This window comes from Symphalangus syndactylus, chromosome 9 (assembly GCF_028878055.3).
Source record: "Symphalangus syndactylus isolate Jambi chromosome 9, NHGRI_mSymSyn1-v2.1_pri, whole genome shotgun sequence".
Lineage (NCBI taxonomy): Eukaryota > Metazoa > Chordata > Mammalia > Primates > Hylobatidae > Symphalangus > Symphalangus syndactylus.
In genome coordinates, this window is record NC_072431.2 from 60,961,373 (window position 1) to 60,980,450 (window position 19,078).

The window sequence follows — 19,078 nt, forward strand, 5'->3', positions numbered from 1 at the left end:
ACAGCCCCCAAATCACCTGAATAACTCAGAGGGCCACAGCCTTTTTCTCCACCCAAATGGGAGGATTCCCACTGTCAGAGCCCCGAAGAGTGAAGCCCCCACTCACTGACTCTTACTTCCAATTTGCAGACACCCCTCCTTCTGACACCCAGGACCAGCGCTGAGATCCAAGCCTCTCTTCTGTGCACTCTGACCTCCCCAGCCTGAGTTCAAGCCCAGTGCCAGCCCTCACCAGCTGAGCAGTCCTGGGCAGGCTGCTGACATCCATCCCTGCCCTGGGCAGCAGTGTGAGCTGTGGATGGACCGCTGCTGTGACCAGGTGAGGGGTTGAGACCCTGGCCCCAGCCTCACAGTCCCTGCCCCCACCCGATAGAGGGAATGGGCTATGCCACAGCCAGGGGAACTGTCACCTGGAGGCACTGTCACCTGGAGGCACTGTCACCTGGAAGCAGTGCCTCCAGCACCCAGTCCTTCCAAAGCATGACCTCCTGGTTATAAACCTCCCTGAAAAACCCTGTGCACAAAGGCTCGTCTCCGCAGCCAGGCCTGGTATAATTCCTCAACCCACAAGCACACCAGGGTGATAGGACGCTGCTCTCCAGCTCTGGCTCCGGGGTGCTGGCCAGGCTCCTCTCATTCCCTGCTCCCCTAGACAATGCTCCCCCAGTAGGTACCAACACTGGGCCTTGAATTGGGGTAGGCAGCAGTCCACACAGCCTCCAGGCTCTCCTATTTCCTTAGGCCTGAACCAGCTTCCCGAATCTGTTTCCCCACAAGTAAAATGAGGTTAAAATACCTGCTTTAGCTCCAGGATTGCTCTGAGAGCCATGGGGACAGAGAACAGGATGGACAATTTGGGATGCAGCCTGGACAGGACCTTCAGCCTCAAGAGCAGAGGAAGGGGGCAGGTGCTAACTCCACACCCAGGGCACTCAGATCTGTGTCATGGCCTCAGAGGTTGCTCACTGTCAGGCCTGGCCACAAAGGCTCGCGAGAGCCCCAGAGCTGGAAGGAGCTGGGCCATGAGGAACCGTGTGGAGGCCCCGTCTGTTTACCCGCAACCTGTCTCCAACGCCACCATGGCCGCACACGCGCACACGCACACACGGTACGCTGTGACTTTCCTAGGGCGCCGCACGGTGACTTCAGTGGGCAGGGACTTCCTGGCCAGTGTGTCTTGCTAATTCTGTCTCCCCTGCCCCACTCCAGCTCCTCTCCCTCCTGCCCCCACCTCTCTCTGGCTGCTCCTTCATTTTCTCTTCAGGCTCCTTTTCCCGGAGTCCCGCCCGCGGTCTCTATGGCGCACACGCTCCCATGAGGGGTCAGGGGCACCCCATTCCAGCCAAGACTGCTCTTCTGAGGCCCACAGCCAAATCCCACTGCCCCAGAACAGCTCCACTGGCCACTCTACAGCCATCGCCCCCTCCAAACCTCACCCCAGACTCAGCACCGAACTGTCATAGGCAAGAAGGCCCGGGGCTGTGTCTTAGCTCTGCCAAAGGCTGGCAGATAACTTTTAAATTCTCCGAGCCTCAGTTTCCTCTAATGAAAACGGGAACAAAAGCCCCCACCTCAGTGATTTAAGGATGAAAGGAATTCACACACACCAAGCCCCAGGCTGCTCCTCAGTCGTGACTGGCTGCGCTCCAGCAGGCCTCAGTCTACCCCCAATCCCCCCTCACAACCCCCCACTTGATGGCTCCTGCCTCTGAATGTTTCAAGCCAAACCTCCTCCTCCACTCCACTGCCTTGAAGCTGGTCAGGCCTTGGCTGGCGCCCCAAGGTCTGAGGTCAGGCTCTGCACTGGCCGCCCTGCCTCCAGGCCTGTCCCCTCTCAGCCACTACGACAGTGACTCCCCTAAAACACCAACTCATTATTGAATTCTGCCACATCACCCTGTGAACAACGACGGCGCCATACACCTCCTTACATACCTCGCACTTTCCAGAAGTTAGAAAATAACCTCAGCTGGGCATGGCAGCTCATGACTGGAATCCCAGTGCTTTGGGAGGCTGAGGCATGAAGATGGCTTGAGCCTGGGAGTTCAAGACCAGCCTGGGCAACATAGTGAGACCCCGTCTCTACAAAAAATAAAAAACGAGCCGGGCATGGTGGCATGTGCCTGTAATCCCAGCTACTCAGGAGGCTGAGGCAGAAGGATCGCTTCAGCCCAGGGGTTGGAGGCTGCAGTGAGCTATGACTGCACCACTGCATACCAGCCTGGGGAACAGAGCAAGATCCTGTCTCTTACAACAAGAAAAAAAAAAAAAAAAGGCCAGGCACGGTGGCTCATGCCTGTAATCCCAGCACTTTGGGAGGCTGAGGCGGGTGGATCACTTGAGGTCAGGAGTTCAAGACCAGCCTGGCCAACATGGCAAAACCCCATCTCTACTAAAAATACAAAAATTGCCCAGGCGTGGTGGCATGCACCTGTAACCCCAGCTACTCAGGAGGCTGAGGCAGGAGAATTGCTTGAACCTGGGAGGCAGAGGTTGCAGTGAGCCGAGATCCCACCACTGCACTCCAGCATGGGTGAGAGAGAGACACTCCATCTCAAAAAAAGAAAAAAGAAAAAAAACCCTGCCACCTGTGGAGCTTCTGAAAACCCTGCTAGCCAGGCTGCTAAAACAGAATGGGCATGGGGGCCAGCAGTAGGTATTTTTAAGGATTCTTAAGGTGAAAGGATTGCTTGAGCCCAGGAGTTCGAGACTTCAGTGAGCTGGGCTAGTGCCACTGCACTCCAGCCTGGGTGACAGAGCGAGACTCTGTCTCACAAAAAACCAAACCAGGCCGGGCGCGGTGGCTCACGCCTGTAATCGCAGCACTTTGGGAGGCCGAGACGGGCGGATCACGAGGTCAGGAGATCGAGACCATCCTGGCTAACACGGTGAAACCCCGTCTCTACTAAAAATATAAAAAATTAGCCGGGCGCGGTGGCGGGCGCCTGTAGTCCCAGCTACTCGGGAGGCTGAGGCAGGAGAATGGCGTGAACCCGGGAGTCGGAGCTTGCAGTGAGCCGAGGTCACGCCACTGCACTCCAGCCTGGGCGACAGAGCGAGACTCCGTCTCAAAAAAAAAAAAAAAAAAAAAAAAAAAACCAAACCAAACCCAAAACAGTTCCAAGATGTAAGATGTACGGTTAAGTACAGCAAAAGATCTGGTTGGACCCAAAAGGTGCCTCTTATTCAAGATGTAAGAGTAACTACAGCTGAAATAGGTCTATTAATTCCCCAGGGGCCCCTTTAAGGAAAGGTTTAAAGCATTTCAGGACAGGAAAGTGACGATTTAAATATAATGCAATTCAATGCAAAAATGTTAAAGGATGTGAAAAGGTCTGCACCGGAGTGCCCACCGTCATCAGGCCCCATGTCGCCAGAGAGCCAAAGGAGGGGCGCCTGGGCTCACCCTGGGGTGACACCATCACCAGAAAGAGGGAATGCTCCCCCAGGGAGCCCCTTTGGCTCTCCCTGAGGATCCAGAGGGTGACAAGGCCCCACATCACAATTTCCTCCCCACCGAGTCCCGCAGGGCACAGACTGCTCTGCAGCCTGAGGGCAGGCACCTACCTGCGAGTGCCTGCTGGACTCTGCTGGGCTTTGGCATCTGCACGGGCACAGTGGCAGGGACGCTCCCTGGGCTGCTCAAGGGACCGCTGGGGAGGGAGGCACTGGGGGAGAAAAGAGCAGAGCTTACGGCACGCCGCTGACTTATTGGAAACGAGAGCGAGAGAAACACTGCATCATGGCCAGGTGGGAGTCACTGAGGTGCCTTTGCGCTTTCACGCTCCTTGGGTGCCTCTGTGTGGAGGCCTTTGGTTTTGTTTTCCTGGGCAATTCAGAGAGACTCAGGAGGGGTGTGGTGGCTCACACCTGTAATCCCAGCACTTTGGGAGGATGAGGTGGGAGGATCACTTCAGGCCAGGAGTTTGAGACCAGCCTGAGCAACATAGTGAGACTCCATCACCAAAAAAAATTTTTAAAGTCTGCCAAGTGTGGTGGTGCGCACCTGTACTTGGGAGGCTGAAGCAGGAGGATGGCTTGAACCCAGGAGGTTGAGGCTGCAGTGAGCCATGATCACATCACTGCAGTCCAGCCTGGGCGACAGAGTAAGACTCTGTCTCAAAAACAAAAACAAACAAAAAAAAGACCCTGAAAACAATCACTTCATACCTGTTGTGAATAAAGAAAATAAAAAGAAAAAAAAGATATTTTACACTCACTAGGTCATCAAAATGCAGGCTTTCAGGCCAGGCGTGGTGGCTCATGCCTGTAATCCCAGCACTTTGGGAGGCCGAGGCAGGTGGATCACAAGGTCAGGAGATTGATACCATCCTAACACAGTGAAACCCCATCTCTACTAAAAATACAAAAAATTAGCTGGGCATGGTGGCACACACCTGTAGTCCCAGCTACTCGGTAGGCTGAGGCAGGAGAATCACTTGAACCCGGGAGGTGGAGGTTGCTGAGATCGTGCCACTGCACTCCAGCCTGGGCAACAGAGCAAGACTCCGTCTCAAAAAAAAAAAAAAAAAAATGGCTGGGTGCAGTGGCTCACGCCTGTAATCTCAGCACTTTGGGAGGCCAAGGTGGGTGGATCACGAGGTCAGGAGTTCAAGACCAGCCTGGCCAAGATAGCAAAATCCTGTCTCTACTAAGACTATAAAAATTAGCCAGGCGTGGTAGCAGGCGCCTGTAATCCCAGCTACTTGGGAGGCTGAAGCAGGAGAATCGCTTGAACCTCGGGCAACAGAGGTTACAGTGAGCCGAGATCACACCACTGCACTCCAGCCTGGGCGACAGAGAGAAACTCTGTCTCAAAAAAAAAAAAAAAGCAGGTTCTCATAGCACCTGTTTAGAGGAGAAAAAACCTGGCAGAAACCACTTTAGCAAATGATCATGACCTTCATCACCAGTAAAAGACAAGTCAATATCATAAACCCCATGATAGGATGCTCTGGGAGGGATGCAACACCATTTTGGGGGGATTTAATGTCAAAAATGCATTATCTAGCCTGGGCAACAATCAAGATCCCATCTCTAAAAAATAAAAAACTAGCCAGGTGTGGTGGCATGCACCTGTGGTCCCAGCTACTTGAGAGGCTGAGGCAGGAGAATCACTTGAGCCTGGGAGTTCAAGGCTGCAGTGAGCTATGATCTCACCACTGTACTCCAGCCCAGACTGGAGACTCTGTCAAAAAAGAAATAATAAAGGGCATTATTTTTGTCCAAACATGGGAAAACAAGACAAACTCAAATTAAGGGACATTCAACAAAGCACCTCTTTGAAAGTAACAAGGTTATGAAAGATAAAGACTGACAAACTATTCCAGCCCAGAGGAGGACGGGGAGAATAAGAACTGGAAGCGAAGTGGGACCCTGGATTGGATCCTGGGACAGAAAGAGGACAGTAGTGGGAAACTGGTGAAAAATCAAGAAAAAAAAAAAAAACTTTAGTTAAGAGTATTATACCAGTGGTAATTTTCTTTTTTGGGGGGGTGAGGGGACAGAGTCTCGCTCTGTTGCCAGGTTGGAGTACAGTGGTGTGATCTTGGCTCACTGCAACCTCTGCCTCCCAGGTTCAAGCGATTCTCCTGCCTCAGCCTCCTGAGTAGCTGGGACTACAGGTGCATGCCACCACACTCGGCTAATTTATATATTTTTAGTAGAGACGGTGTTTCGCCATGTTGCCCAGGATGGTCTTGATCTCTTGACCTCGTGATCTGCCTGCCTTGGCCTCCCAAAGTGCTGGGATTAGAGGAGTGAGCCACTGCACCTGGCCAACCAGTGGTAATTTTCTGGTTCTGACAACTAAACCATGGTTATGAAAGATGTTAATGTCAGAAGCCAGATGAGGGAGATATGGAAACGCAACTATTTTTATTAACTTTTCTGGAAACCTAATTACCATAAAATAAAGGTTCTTTTTTTTTAATATGAGGGTTTTGTTCCCTACAATGATTATGTTCAAGTCACTCATTTGGTCTTTGGATTTATCTTTTTTGAGACAGAGTCTCGCTCTGTGGCCCAGGCTGGATGGAGTGCAGTGGCATGATCTTGGCTCGCTGCAAAATCTGCCTCCCGGGTTCAAGCAATTCTCGTGCCTCAGCCTCCCAAGTAGCTGGGATTACAGGCATGAGCCACCACACCCTGCTAATTTTTGTATTTTTAGTAGAGACAGGGGTTTCGCCATGTTGGCCAGGCTGGTTTCAAACTCCTGACCTCAGATGATCTGCCCACCTCAGCCTCCCAAAGTGCTGGGATTACAGGCATGAGGCACCATACCTGGCCACTCATTTGGTCTTAAATCATCATATTTCTTTTTCTTAGAGGTAGGGTCATGCCGGTAGAGTGACACAGTGGAAGCATGCTGGGCCCATAGAGTTGGGGTCTTGCTCTGTTGCCCAGGCTGGAGGGCAATGGTGCTATCATAGCTCACTGCAGCCTCCACCTCCCAGGCTCAAGTGATCCTCCTGCCTCACCCTCCTGAGTAGCTGGGACTATGGGTGAGCACCACACCTGGCTAATTTTATATATATATATATACAGAGAGAGAGACAGAATCTTGCTATGTTGTCCAGGCTGGCCTGAAACTCCTGGCCTCAAGAGATCCTCCCATCTTGGCCTCCGAAAGCACTGGGATTATAGGCGTGAGCCACCGTGCATGGCCTGTTTGAGTTTGTTTGTTGACTGTTCTCAAACAGGATTGCCTCTGTGGCCATGCTAAGCAAAGAGCAGCTTCTTGCTCTCCTTGCCTACTCCTGATCCAAAGGCAAGGCTGGTAGTGGATCTGGGGGCCCTGATAATGCTAAGAAGGGCAGGGAGTCTGGACACCTGGGTCAAGGTCCTGGCTCTACCTAACACTCAGTTTCATTCATTTGGAGCAAGCCCCTCCCCTTCCTCAGCCTGTTTCAACTCTTCCTCCCACTTTTTTTTTTTTTCTCAGAGTCTCACTCTGTCGCCCAGGCTGGAGTGCAGTGGCGTGATCTCGGCTCACTGCAACCTCTCTGCCTCCCAGGCTCAAGCAATTCTCCTGCCTCAGCCTCCCGAGTAGCTGGGATTACAGGCGCCTGCCACCACGCCCAGCTAAGTTTTGTATTTGTAGTAGAGATGGGGTTTCACCACATTGGTCAGGCTGGTCTTGAACTCCTGAACTCAAGTGATCCACCCACCTCGGCCTCCCAAAGTGCTGGGATTGCAGGTGTGAGCCACCCTGCCCAGCCCTCTTTTCTTTCTTTCTTTTTTTTTTTTTTTAAAGGAAAGTAGATCATCTCTGATGGTCTCTGCAACTCTAAGGTTCCGTAAGTGAAGGCATTCAGGACCCTCTAGGGCAGCACTGAGCTCAAGCCTGTAGTTGGAGCCCAGAAAGCTGAAGTTTGGCACTGCAAGTCTACAAAACAAATGGGCTATGCAGCAGGCTAGGCATCACTGGCCCAGAGGGGCTCTAAGCCCATGGTGCGCCCCCCTCCGCCCCGCCCCCGCCAGAGATGGGGTCCCTGGCTGCTCTATCCCACAGAAAAATCCCAGGAAGTGAGGTCTTCCTTCACCAGGGAGAGGCACATATCTGAATGAGAAGGCTTGCTTCCGTTCTAAGCAAGGACTAGAGAAAGCAGAAGCACAGCGAGGCTTCCAATGCGCGCTCACCCTGTGAACGGAGAGCAAGAACCAGGAGAATGTTCTATAGAAAGCTCTAAAAATGTCACCACTTCCCTCATATAATCACAGTTCCTCCCCGGTGTGTGTCCCTGCTGTGACCTCTAGGAACTGAACCGTACAAGGATTCAGAGGTTCCCAAGATGCGGGTCCCCACGGGTGGACGGAACATCAGAGGTTATCAATCGCCCTCCCCATCCTCAGAGGGCTCGGACCTGCAGAACATTGCCCGATGAGGGCACCAACTGCCCCCTGAAGTGTCCTTCTCTGAGAAGTCCCTATAGTCATGGCCTCAGGCACCCTCCTCCTCTCCCAGACTCCTGGTCCACCTGTTAGGCCCTCCCTGGCTTTCCTGTCTGTGACCATCTCCAGGAGATCCCAGAGTGGGAAACGTGAGACATGAGGACTCCGAGTTTTCTATGCAGGGCGAGGGGCAAAGCCAGGAGGCCAGAGAGGAAGGAGATCCAAACCCCCTCTCCAAGTCCACACCCTCTGGGATTGGGGCTGGCAGCCAGTCCCATGAGCTACAGAGGCTGGAGACAATGCTAGAGGCGTATGCTCCCGCTCAAAGCCATGTGTGCTGGGCATTGGCAAGTCCCCTTCCCGAGCCTCAATTCCTCTACCTATGAGGATGATTCCCAAAGGCCACCAGGGCAGTGGTGAGACCCAGGTCAAATATCCATGGGGTCCAGGCCTTGGAGGAGCAGAGGGAGGTAAAGCCAGGCCCTAAGGGCCACCAGGCATTTTCCTGTAGGGCCCTAACTACATCCTGAAAACCACAGCAACAATAAAGCAGAAGGCAACCTCAGAAACTGACCAGTCCAATCCTCCCTCAGCTCAAAGGAAGAAGAGGCAGAGCACAGTGGCTCACACTTGTAATCCCAGTGCTTTGGGAGGCCAAGAGTTTGGGACCAGCCTGGGCAATATAGTGAGACCTGTCTCTACAAAAAATTTTAAAAATTAGCTGGGCACAGTGGCTGGCACAAGCCTGTAGTCCTGGCCACTCAGGAGGCCGAGGCAGGAGGGTCCCTTGAGCCCAGGAGTTTGAGGCTGCAGTGAGCCATGATCACGCCACTTCACTCTAGCCTGGGTGACAAAGGGAGACCCTGTCTCTTAAACAAAACAAAACAAAAAACAAAGAAAAAGAAAAGAAAAGAAGAAAAAAATAGAGAAGAAAAGAGACCCAGGGCCTATCGTAAGTCAGGAGCAAGGCTCCATCTGGGCCCCATGACTCCAATCCCACAAGCCAAAAGACAGGTGGCAGCAGGAGGAAGAGGAAGTGAGTTCTTTTAGACGCAAGGGCAAGAGCAGCAGCAGCAGCCCACCACAACAGAAAGCCACCAAGAGCTGAGCACCGTTTTGTAGGGCCACTGAGCCATTCAGCACAGAGCAAAACGCCCACAGGCTTCACCTCGTTGAGCTGTGACAGACTGCTGGTCATAACCACCACCCCAAGCCATCCAAGTGCTAAGCAGTGTCACACCCTCTCCATTAAGGGAGACAAGAGCATGCATGACACATTTAGGAAACATTTCCATCCAACATCACTAAAACACAAGTTTTGATGCTTAAAGGGATCAACTTCAGCTACCAGGAAATCTACTGCCACCCAGCAGCTCAGCCCCAGATGACACGCTTTCTTGTATCACGGCCTGTTCCCAGGGGACACGTGGAAGCTGTGCATGAGTTCCAGGAAATTTTTCGATTTCACACGCTCACATGGTATTTCCAGTGGTTGCCAGTAAAAAGTCGGTTCTCGGGCTTCCCCAGCCCATGGCGCTGGCTCTAGACAGGCCCTGCCTGCCTTGCCTGCCCTCTCTCATCCAAGGTAACTTTCACCTGATGCTGTTGACATGCACTTGGCTGTGAGAACCTTGCCGCCTGCTAGGTTAAGAGGTCAGGTATTTACTAAGCCCTATCTGGCTCTACACCCATCAGAGGAAGGTTAACTGCAGGGGGCCTCACTACAAATCAGGCAGGGGAAAAGCCTGTTTATCAGCACATGGATAGGCTCGTGCAGGTGAATTACACCCCTCCCAGCTCCAAGAAAACCAAAGGAATCAGGATGCACCTACACCTACCCCAGGAGGCAGGCCCCTTTGAGGCTGTTTCCACTAACGGAGCCTGCTGGCCTGGTTCCCTCCTGACTTACAATGTGGGGCAAGCCACAGCATGCCCAGCCCAGCACCAAGGGAAGATAGACTGGCCCATCCACCTTCTTTTCTGTAACTTGCCTGGCCCACACCGGTAGGACGCACATCAGCACTTCTGCGGGCCCTCAGGCTGGGGACGGGGACCCCAGAGAAATACTGGGAGAAACGGAAATGGTTTAGGAAAGACCAACGGGGCCCAATACCAGGAGAAAGGAACAAAGCCACATTAAGTGACTTAACTCCAGAATCCCAGCTCTAGCACTACCTAGAAATTTGCCTCAAAATAATTCCTAAGAACTTAAGAAGCTCCAGGAGGCTGGGTGGAACAGAGCTGACAGAAGTCCCAGCACCTCTAAGAATTCTCCTGTGCTGGCAGATAGAGCACACTGTTCTCTGAAACAGGCTGACCCAGATACTCAGGGTGGGAAGTTGGGGGAGCACCTCCCTGAGCCTGGCTTGCCTATGTCTATGTCCTCAGAGAGCCCTGATGACACCTTCCTGTACTCTCAACTCCCAGAAAGATCTCAGATGCACGCGCCTCAACTCCTGGCAGAAGATGCCCAGGAAAACTCTGACTCACCCAAGGCCCATCACCCTCCTGTCTACTGGCCTCCTCCTAGCTCATCCCTCAAGAGGCCTTTTGGGCTAGGTGTGGTGGCTCATGCCTATAATCTCAGCACTTTGGAAGGCTGGGGCAAGAGGATTGCTTGAGGCCAGGAATTCAAGACCAGCCTGGACAACATGGCAAGACCTTGCCTCTACGTGCTCCACATTCTGCCCTCCCTCACACCGTGCTGACAGCCCCCTGCACTAGACTGGGGCTCAGGGGTAAGGGCTGATACTCTGGTCTCTGGGTCTTTAGGGCCTGGCACATGGCGGGAGTCAGTGCACAGGCAGTGACCCGGTGTTCTCGGGCACAATGCTCGCCATGCAGCCCGCAAGCAGAGGCCACAGGCCTTTAACTCTGCTCCATGTGGAGGCCCTTAATCATCGTGAGTGAAAGGACTGTAGATTCTAACCCATGTGGTGACCACCAGGACTCGGGTACAAGGGGTCAGGTAGGCTCTGGACGGCCACGGCACCTCGGCACCCACATGGCACATGCAAATGAGATGCCATGGCAGGGACCAAGGGGCAGGAGCCGCAACTGCAGGAATTGGGGTGAGTCTTCCCAGCTAAGTAAGAGCGGAAACACAGGGCAGACAAAACGAGCGGCCGTTGCTCACGATACCTGACTGCACTGGAGGTGGAGGATCCTGGGGGTAGGTGCTGCGGTCCCAGGTGGGAGAGGCTGAAGCGGTAGAGGGGCTGGCTCCCCAGGGAGGGAGGAGCTGCACCCCAGGGGTTGGTGGTGTTCAGCCGGGGCGCAGACCGGGCCCCAGAGAGTGAGGGTTTGTTGTACGGTGCAAAGGCCTGGTGGGTCCCAAACACAAAAGCGGTCCTGTGTGGGGGGTGCTGGGGGGCGGGGTATGCAGGGAGGTTGGTCATGGAGTGGCGGTAGCGGCCTGACACGGGGCCAGTTCCGCTGCCGCTGAGGCACTGGTGGCAAGAGCAGGCGATGCCTGTGTGGCCTGGCGGAGCGATGATGGTGGTCACCGGGTAAGGCGGCCCTGCTTGGCGCCGCACACTGCGGCAGAAGCTGGAAGTCTTGTTGGTCTGCGTGTGGGTGGCGTAGTTGACAGTGTAGTTGTACCCCAGGGGGGCCAAGTCCACGAGCTGGTTGCCCTTGGCCACCTGCTGCTCCAGATAGTCACAGATGCTGGCTTCGTAGGCGGTCCAGGAGCCATCGTCGCTCAGCCACTCCCAGACGACACCTCGGCCAGGGGCTGAGTGCTGGGGGAACAGGTGTCTCCGCACAGCCCGCATGGTGCCTGTTTTCGAAGGAAAACAAAAGGTTAGTCTGTTAGCACCCCAAAATACAGGGAACATTCAAATTCTTCTTCCAACAGCCAAAATAAACAAATAGGAACACAGTAGGTACACAGTCATGCTGCTATTTGTTTATTTATTTATTTTTAGAGACAGAGTACCCCTTTGTTGCCCAGGCTGCAGTGCAGTGATGTGATCATAGTTCACTGCCACCCTGACCTCATGGGCTCAAGCGATCCTCCTGCCTTAGCCTCCTGAATAACTGGGACTACAGGCACAAGCCACCACACCTAGCTAACTTCAAATCGACCTCTATGACACCTGCCACTTTCATTCCCCGGTTAATACTTCCTGCTCTCTGCCACAATATGCAATTTCCGTGTTATTATTTATCCTGTCTGCTATCTTTCTCAGTTGACTTCGCACACCGCGAAGGTAACGACTTGGGAGCTGACTGACAGCCACAGTTTTCAGAGACTCTACGACACTCCTGAAAACACACAGTTTCCAGGGCTGGGAGTGATGGCTCAACCCTCTAATCCCAACACTTTCGGAGGCCAAGGCGGGAGGATCACTTGACCTCAGGAGTTGAAGACCAGCCTGGGCAACACAGGGAGATGGAGATCCTGTCTCTACAAAAAACAAACAAACAAACAAACAAAAACAGAAAAAAAACCCCATACTTTTAAAAATAAAACTAAAATTAAAATTGAAAAAAAAAAAAAGGAAAAACCACTTTCTCAAGTCTCCGCACTGGTGACACTGTGGACTAATAATTCCTTATTGCAGGGCCAGCCTGGTGGGCTGCATGATGGCGAGCAGCATCCCTGGCCTCCACCCACCAGATGCCAGGAACACCCCCACCTCCCACCCACTCAGCTGTGACAACCAACAATGTCTCCAAACATTGTCAGATGGCCCCGGGGACAAAATCACCCCCAGTGACAACCACCAGATTAGAGGAAGGGATGGCTCCGAGAGGAAACTGGTACTTCATTCTCAATAATACTGATCAAAACACACTGCAGGTCCAGGCGTGGTGGCTCACACTTGTAATCCCAGCACTTTGGAGGCCGAGGCAGGCAGATCACCTAAGGTCAGGAGCTCGAGACCAGCCTGGCCAATGTGGCAAAACTCTGTCTCTACTAAAAATACAAAAATTAGCCAGGTGTGGTGGTGGACACCTATAATCCCAGCTACTCGGGAGGCTGAGGCAGGAGAATCGCTTGAACCCAGGAGGTAGGGGTTGCAGTGAGCTGAGATCGCGCCACTGCACTCCAGCCTGGGCAACAGAGCCAGACTCCGTCTCACAAAAAAAAAAAAAAAAAAAAAAAAATAGATCAAAACACATCGCAGACCAAAAAGTAGAAATGCACACATGCAGAGGGGCGCAGTTGCCTACCCAGGGCACACAGCCACTGAGTGGTGGGGCAGGGCCCTCTGAACTCGCATGACGCACCACCTCCATGCCGGCCTGCCTGCCAAAGAGACCCTCCAACCTCTGCGGTCGGGACAGGCATTTCTGCTTTGCAAGACAGGGGAAGGGCCTCCCACAGTGCCTCTCCCACTGTGAGCTGCATTCAACCTATGTGGATGCTCCCACTCACTGCACCCACCCACCACCACGTGTGCTGCAGGGAGAGAGCAGAAGCTCTGTAAGTCACATCCATCACCCCAACACCTGGCGCAGAGCCTGAGGGAAAGCAGGCACAGCGCCCAGATATGTGCGAGAGGCAGACAGCGTCTTACCGGTGTCCTGGCGGAACTGGGTCCAGCTGGGGAGGTCAATAATGTAAGGGGCCAGCGAGGGGTCTGCCTGGCCCAAGGGAATGCTGTGGGCCAGGCTCCCAAGCCCAAAACGTTGGCCCTTCTGCTGGACAAACTGCTGCTCGATGAAGCTGCAGACGGTGGCACTGTAGGGGTGCCAGGTGCCCAGCCCATCCTGCCATTCCCACACGGCCACAGCCACAGGGCTGGTGTACACCTGTACCAGGGAAGGGCTTGGGGCCATGGCCATCTTCCCAAGGAGTCCCGCTGCTTTCCCAAACAGCTTCAGACCCCTCTGGCCTGGAGTCCCGGGGTCATTGCCCAGCGCCTCCGGCAGATCTGTGAACAGGACAGACACGAGCAGTTACCAATGCACATCAGTAGCCCTGCAGAGTCAGCCTCAGTGCAGGGGAAACACATGATGCTTTTCCGCAACTGATTTTTTTTTTTTTTTTGGATACAGGGTCTCACTCTGTCACCCAGGCTAGAGTGCAGCAGTGCGATCTTGGCTCACGGCAGCCTCAAACTCCTGGGCTCAAGCAATCCTCACAACTCAGCCTCCAGAGCAGCTGGGACAATAGGCATTCGCCACCACACCCAGCTGATTTTTTTTACTTTTTGTAGAGATGATGTCTATGTTGCCCAGGCTGGTCTCAAACTCCTAGCCTCAAGGGATCGACTCGCCTCAGCGTTCCCAAGTGCTGGGATCACAGGTGTGAGCCACCGCGCCTGGTCTCACGCTTGCTTTTCTTCCCCTAACACCTTAAGGGCATCATGAATCAAGAACCTGATCCTGCCTCTTTGCTCTGGCAGCCAGGAAGAATTCAAAGTCAATCCTGCAGCCTACCTACTGCTGCACAGGCCCATGAAGAAAGAGCAGCGTAAATTCCGGGTGCTGGTCACCAGCCCAGCTTCTTTCTTGCTACTGATAATTCCCCTCTGACCCAACTGCTTAGTGAGTTTCATCATGCATGAATTTTTTTTTCTTTGAGATGGAGTTTCACTCTTGTCGCCCAGGCTGGAGTGCAATGGTGTGATCTCGGCTCACTGCAACCTCCGCCTCCCAGGTGGGTTCAAGTGATTCTCCTGCCTCAGCCTCCCGAGTAGCTAGAACTGCAGGCATGCACCACCACGCCCAGCTAATTTTTTGTATTTTTAGTAGAGACAGGGTTTCACCATGTTGGCCAAGCTGGTCTCAAACTCCTGACCTCAGGTGATCCACCCAACTCGGCCTCCCTATTAGCACCCACCGTCCTGAAGATGAGAACCCACCATGTCTTGGAGCAGGGGTTTTGGGACACCCAGGGAGCAGGGGCAGAGCTGGGAACTGCAGCACAGGGTCCAGCTCCTCATGTCTCCAGGGTGCCCTGAAGCATCGCTAACCAAAAAGGAAGCCCTAGATGGGCACTGAATCACCCCTCTCTGGCCTCTCCAAGGCTCTCTGCACCCACTCCCCCACCTGGCCCCTGCTGACCAGCCACCAGGCCCAGGGAGCCCTTCCCCACATCCTGAGCTCCCCACCTCCCGAGACCTTCTCCTTGCAGTCACTCCAGCCCACCCTCTTCCCTTGCGAACACTCCACGTCCTCCAGGCCCAGCTTGCGTTGCTCAGGATGACCCATCACACACCCTCTGCACCCTCCACAGCACCGACCAGAACCCTAGTAACCACATCCACGTGTGGCTGTGACCGCAGTCCTTCTGCTCCTCCCCAGGTGGCAGCAACCCCAAGCCTACCTCATTCACAGCTGCATCGCTGGGACCCAGCAGGGGCGTGCCACGTGGTGAGTGTTCTAGAATGTTCTACACACCACTTCAGAATGACAGAGTGAATGTGGACAATGATTCCACTCAGCACCTGCAGCTGTCTCAATAAGAAGAGGCCTGCAAATGCCCCACCTGATGGCCGCCCCCCAGGGCACCGGCTATTGGAGTGCTGGTCCAGGGTCCAACATTTAGCAACCAATATCAAATGTACTTGTCTCTCCTAAGCCACACAGACTGCCAAGGTGACATTTCTCCCACTTATGGACAAGAAACCAAGGCTGAAAGAGGTCAAGGGGACTGGGTGTGGTGGCTCACACCTGTATTGCCAGTGTTTAGGGAGGCTGCGACAGAAGGGTCATTTGAGCCCAGGAGTTTGAGCCCAGCCTGGGCAACATAGTGAGATCCCATCTCTGCAGAAAATTTAAAAATTAGCCAGGTGCGGAAGTGCATGCCAATAGTCCCAGCTACTCAAGAGGCTGAGGCGGGAGGATGGCTTGAACCCAGGAGTTAGAAGCTGCAGTGAGCTATAATCCCAAGGCACTCCAGCCTCGGTGACAAGAGCTCCCACATCTAAAAAAAAAATCAGAGCTGATGCAGCGTGTGTGTGCACACTGATGCCAGAGCCCAGGCCTGCTTCTTTCCAGGGACTGCTCCAGACCTGTCTCCCTTCCAGGGAAGGTGGTCTTACCCTTCTCATTGAAACCTTGCTGGGGTAGTACAGTCTGGGACCACACCAGAAGCCCAGGGTCCCCGTCTTATCACAAGCCATGCGACTATGAGGACATCACTGTAACTACCTGGGTCTCAGTTTCCTCATTGGCAAAATGGGGATAAAACATGATGTGTATGCTTGGGAATCACCAGATTGTATCAGTGGGGGCCCTACTGGCCAGGGTCCTTCATGGGCGTGTTGTCACAATGAGGGTATATAGTGCTTGAGACACAAGGGTCATTCTCTCCTTTTCTTTTCCCCCTCTTTAAGCAGGGCCTGTAAGTGAAGCCCAAGGTGAAGCTCAGACTGAGCCCTCCTCGCTAAGAAAATGGGCCTTAGAGCCAGACCCCACCTGGGTTTGTTCTCTGTGCTGCCTCTTAGTCGTGTATGTGTGACCTTGGTTGAATAACTCAAGGTCACACATACACTACTTAATAAAAGTGACATTTATTTATTTAGAGTCCGAGTCTCACTCTGTCACCCAGGCTAGAGTGCAGCGGCGCGATCACCACTCACTGCAGCCCCACGGCCTCCTGGGCTAAAGCCATCCTCCTGCCTCCACCTCCGGAGCAGCTGGGACTACAGGCATGTGCCACCATACTCAAGTGATCTCTTAATTTTTTGTAGAGACAGGGGTCTCGCTCTGTCACCCAGCTGAGACTACAGGTACGCGCCACCATGCCTGGCTATCGTATCATCTTGATGGAAGTATCTAAGCTCTCCAAGCTTACTTTCTTTGGGAAAATGGAGTTATCAACATGTATCCTAAGTGCTTTTCATGGGGATAATACAGACGGGTGTGTATAAGGTGCCCACACAGCACTAGGCATACAGCAGAGAGTCAACCCATCTTGGCCCCCCTGCCTCTCCTGGCCCCTCACCCCTAGCACTTGCCCACCCTTTCAGTCTCAAGGAGGAACGGCCGCAAGGGCAGCCCAGAGTACACAGCATGAGAACACAGGTGAGTCAGGCCTGCAACAACTCTGAACACAGGAATTGGCAGCTCTGTGGGTGCCAGGCCCGCCACAGAGCTGCCAATTCGTCCGACAAAAGCCCACAACCCGCCTCGAAGATCAGACCTGGGGTGCCCTCAGGCGGGCGGGCGGGCGGAATGGCTCAGCTCAGTGTCTTCAATTAGAAGTTTCTGCAACCACAATGAGGTACAAATCAGAGGACTGCCTTCCAAGCCAATTACTCCTGGGTGTCACGCATCTCTCGGGCAGCCAGGGCCGCCTCCATCATCGGCACACGGGGTATGTCCCAACATGTCCTCATGGCCCGGATGAACCAACTCTCACAACTCTGCAAAACAGCCTGGGAAATACAGGCGAGGACTTCAACTAAAACTTTCCACGAAGGCACACAGCCTCCCCAATGGAGGGCGCGCCATGGCCCAGGCCCTAGGAGGGTACTGGAGACTCCAGAGGATGACAAGGCACACAAGCCCCTCCATGACCAGCCACTGTTCCTACTCACACCAAGCCCGCCACCTTTCACACCTACATCTAATTCTAGAAAGTTCCAGAACATTCCAGGCTACTTACCACCTTCTAGCAATTGATCCTCCCTCTATACCAGCCCCCAAGCAAACATGCCCATCCTTCCAGACCCAACCATGGTATCCCCTTCTCCTGGGCCCCCTGACCCACAGCTCGCCAGAGGGCTGGCTCCACCTACCCTTGTGTGCATGGCACAGGGCACTTACGCAAACACAGCTGCACTCCCTGGTTTCAGTGGCCTTCTCCCCACCAAAACAGAAACTCCCTGAGGGCAGAGCTGGGGCTGCAGCTCTTCAGGTGCCCAATATCCCAGAGGCTCTGAAACACCAAAGGACGGGTGAGCCTTCTGCTCTGGGGGCGCAGGCACCTTTGAGTCACTGCCCAGAAACGCCCACTGCGTTCCCCTTGAACCCAGCAATTACGCACAATACAGCAGCGTGTCGGTGCACCAGTCTCTGCAGCAGCCTCGGCTTAACCATCACTTAGCTGCAGCTTAAAAACCTAATTTGTTCCAGCTCCTAATGATGCGGGTTCTTCATTATGAAAATTATTAGTATTATAATTGGCCATGGGAAAAAAGCCTCAATTTGGAGGCAGCCTAAACACTTTACAATAAAGGAATTCTTGCACCAATTATGGAACATTCTAATGATGGAATACAAATCAGTCTTAAAAAATGAAAGAAAGGGCCAGGCACGGTGGCTCATGCTTGTAATCCCAGCACTTTGGGAGGCCAAGGCGGGCGGATCGCTTGAGTCCAGGAATACAAGACCAGCATGGGCAACACAGCAAAAGCCTGTCTTTACAAGAAATAGAAAAATTGGCCATGTGTGGTGGTGCGTGCCTGTAGTATCAGCTACTCAGGAGGCTGAGGTGGGAGGATCGCTTGAGCCCTGGAGGTTGAGGCTGCAGTGAACCATGATTGCACCACTGCACTCCAGCCTGGGTGACAGACAGAGACCCTGTCTCATAAAAATAAATTAATTAAAAATTAAAAGTCTGGAAAGAACAACACTAAAATGTCACTGGAATCAAAGAATTATGGGATTTTTTTTTCTTTTTTTTTTGAGAAGGAGTCTTGCTCTGTCGCCAGGCAGGAGTGCAGCGGCGCAATTTTGGCTCACTGCAACCTCCACCTCCCGGGTTCAAGCAGTTCTCCTGCTGCAGCCTCCCAAGTAGTTGGGATTACAGGCATGCACCACTATGCCTGGCTAATTTTTATATTTTCAGTAGAGACAGGGTTTTGCCACATTGGCCAGGTTGGTCTCAAACTCCTGATCCACCCGCCTCAGCCTCCCAAAGTGCTAGGATTACAGGTGTGAGCCACTGCACCTGGGCTATTCTTTCTTTACCTCTTTCTGTACTTGCAAATGTTCTAAAATAGTCATATAACTTTTTAATGGTCAAAGGTTTTTTTTTTGTTTTTTTTTTTGAGACAGAGTTTTATTCTTGTTGCCCAGGCTGGAGTACAATGTCGTGATCTCGGCTCACTGCAACCTCTGCCTCCCGGGTTCAAGCGATTCTCCTGCCTCAGCCTTCCAAGTAGCTGGGATTACAGGCACCCACCACCAAGCCTGGCTAATTTTTTTTTTTTTGTATTTAGTAGAGACGGGGTTTCACCATGTTGGCCAGGCTGGTCTCGAACTCCTGACCTCAGGTGAT

At 53.2% G+C, this 19,078-nt stretch overlaps 1 protein-coding gene across 13 annotated transcripts in view; it reads right to left on the minus strand.

The window, feature by feature from the left end:
- The window catches only part of DTX2 (deltex E3 ubiquitin ligase 2), a 44,794-nt gene that overhangs the window by 11,502 nt on the left and 14,214 nt on the right, over positions 1-19,078 (minus strand). For 9 of the 13 annotated variants that reach the window (XM_063609518.1, XM_055292747.2, XM_055292748.2 and 6 more), the window contains 3 exons: positions 13,422-13,778; positions 11,035-11,674; positions 3,568-3,668 (listed from right to left, as the gene is read on the minus strand). In XM_063609518.1, coding sequence (XP_063465588.1) covers positions 3,568-3,668; positions 11,035-11,674; positions 13,422-13,689 — 1,009 coding nt within the window. In that variant the 5' untranslated portion in view covers positions 13,690-13,778. Of the gene's footprint in view, positions 1-3,567; positions 3,669-11,034; positions 11,675-13,421; positions 13,779-15,893; positions 16,049-16,996; positions 17,232-19,078 lie in introns of those variants that run through there. The other 4 variants (XM_063609512.1, XM_063609515.1, XM_063609517.1 and 1 more) reach the window with 3 other exon arrangements.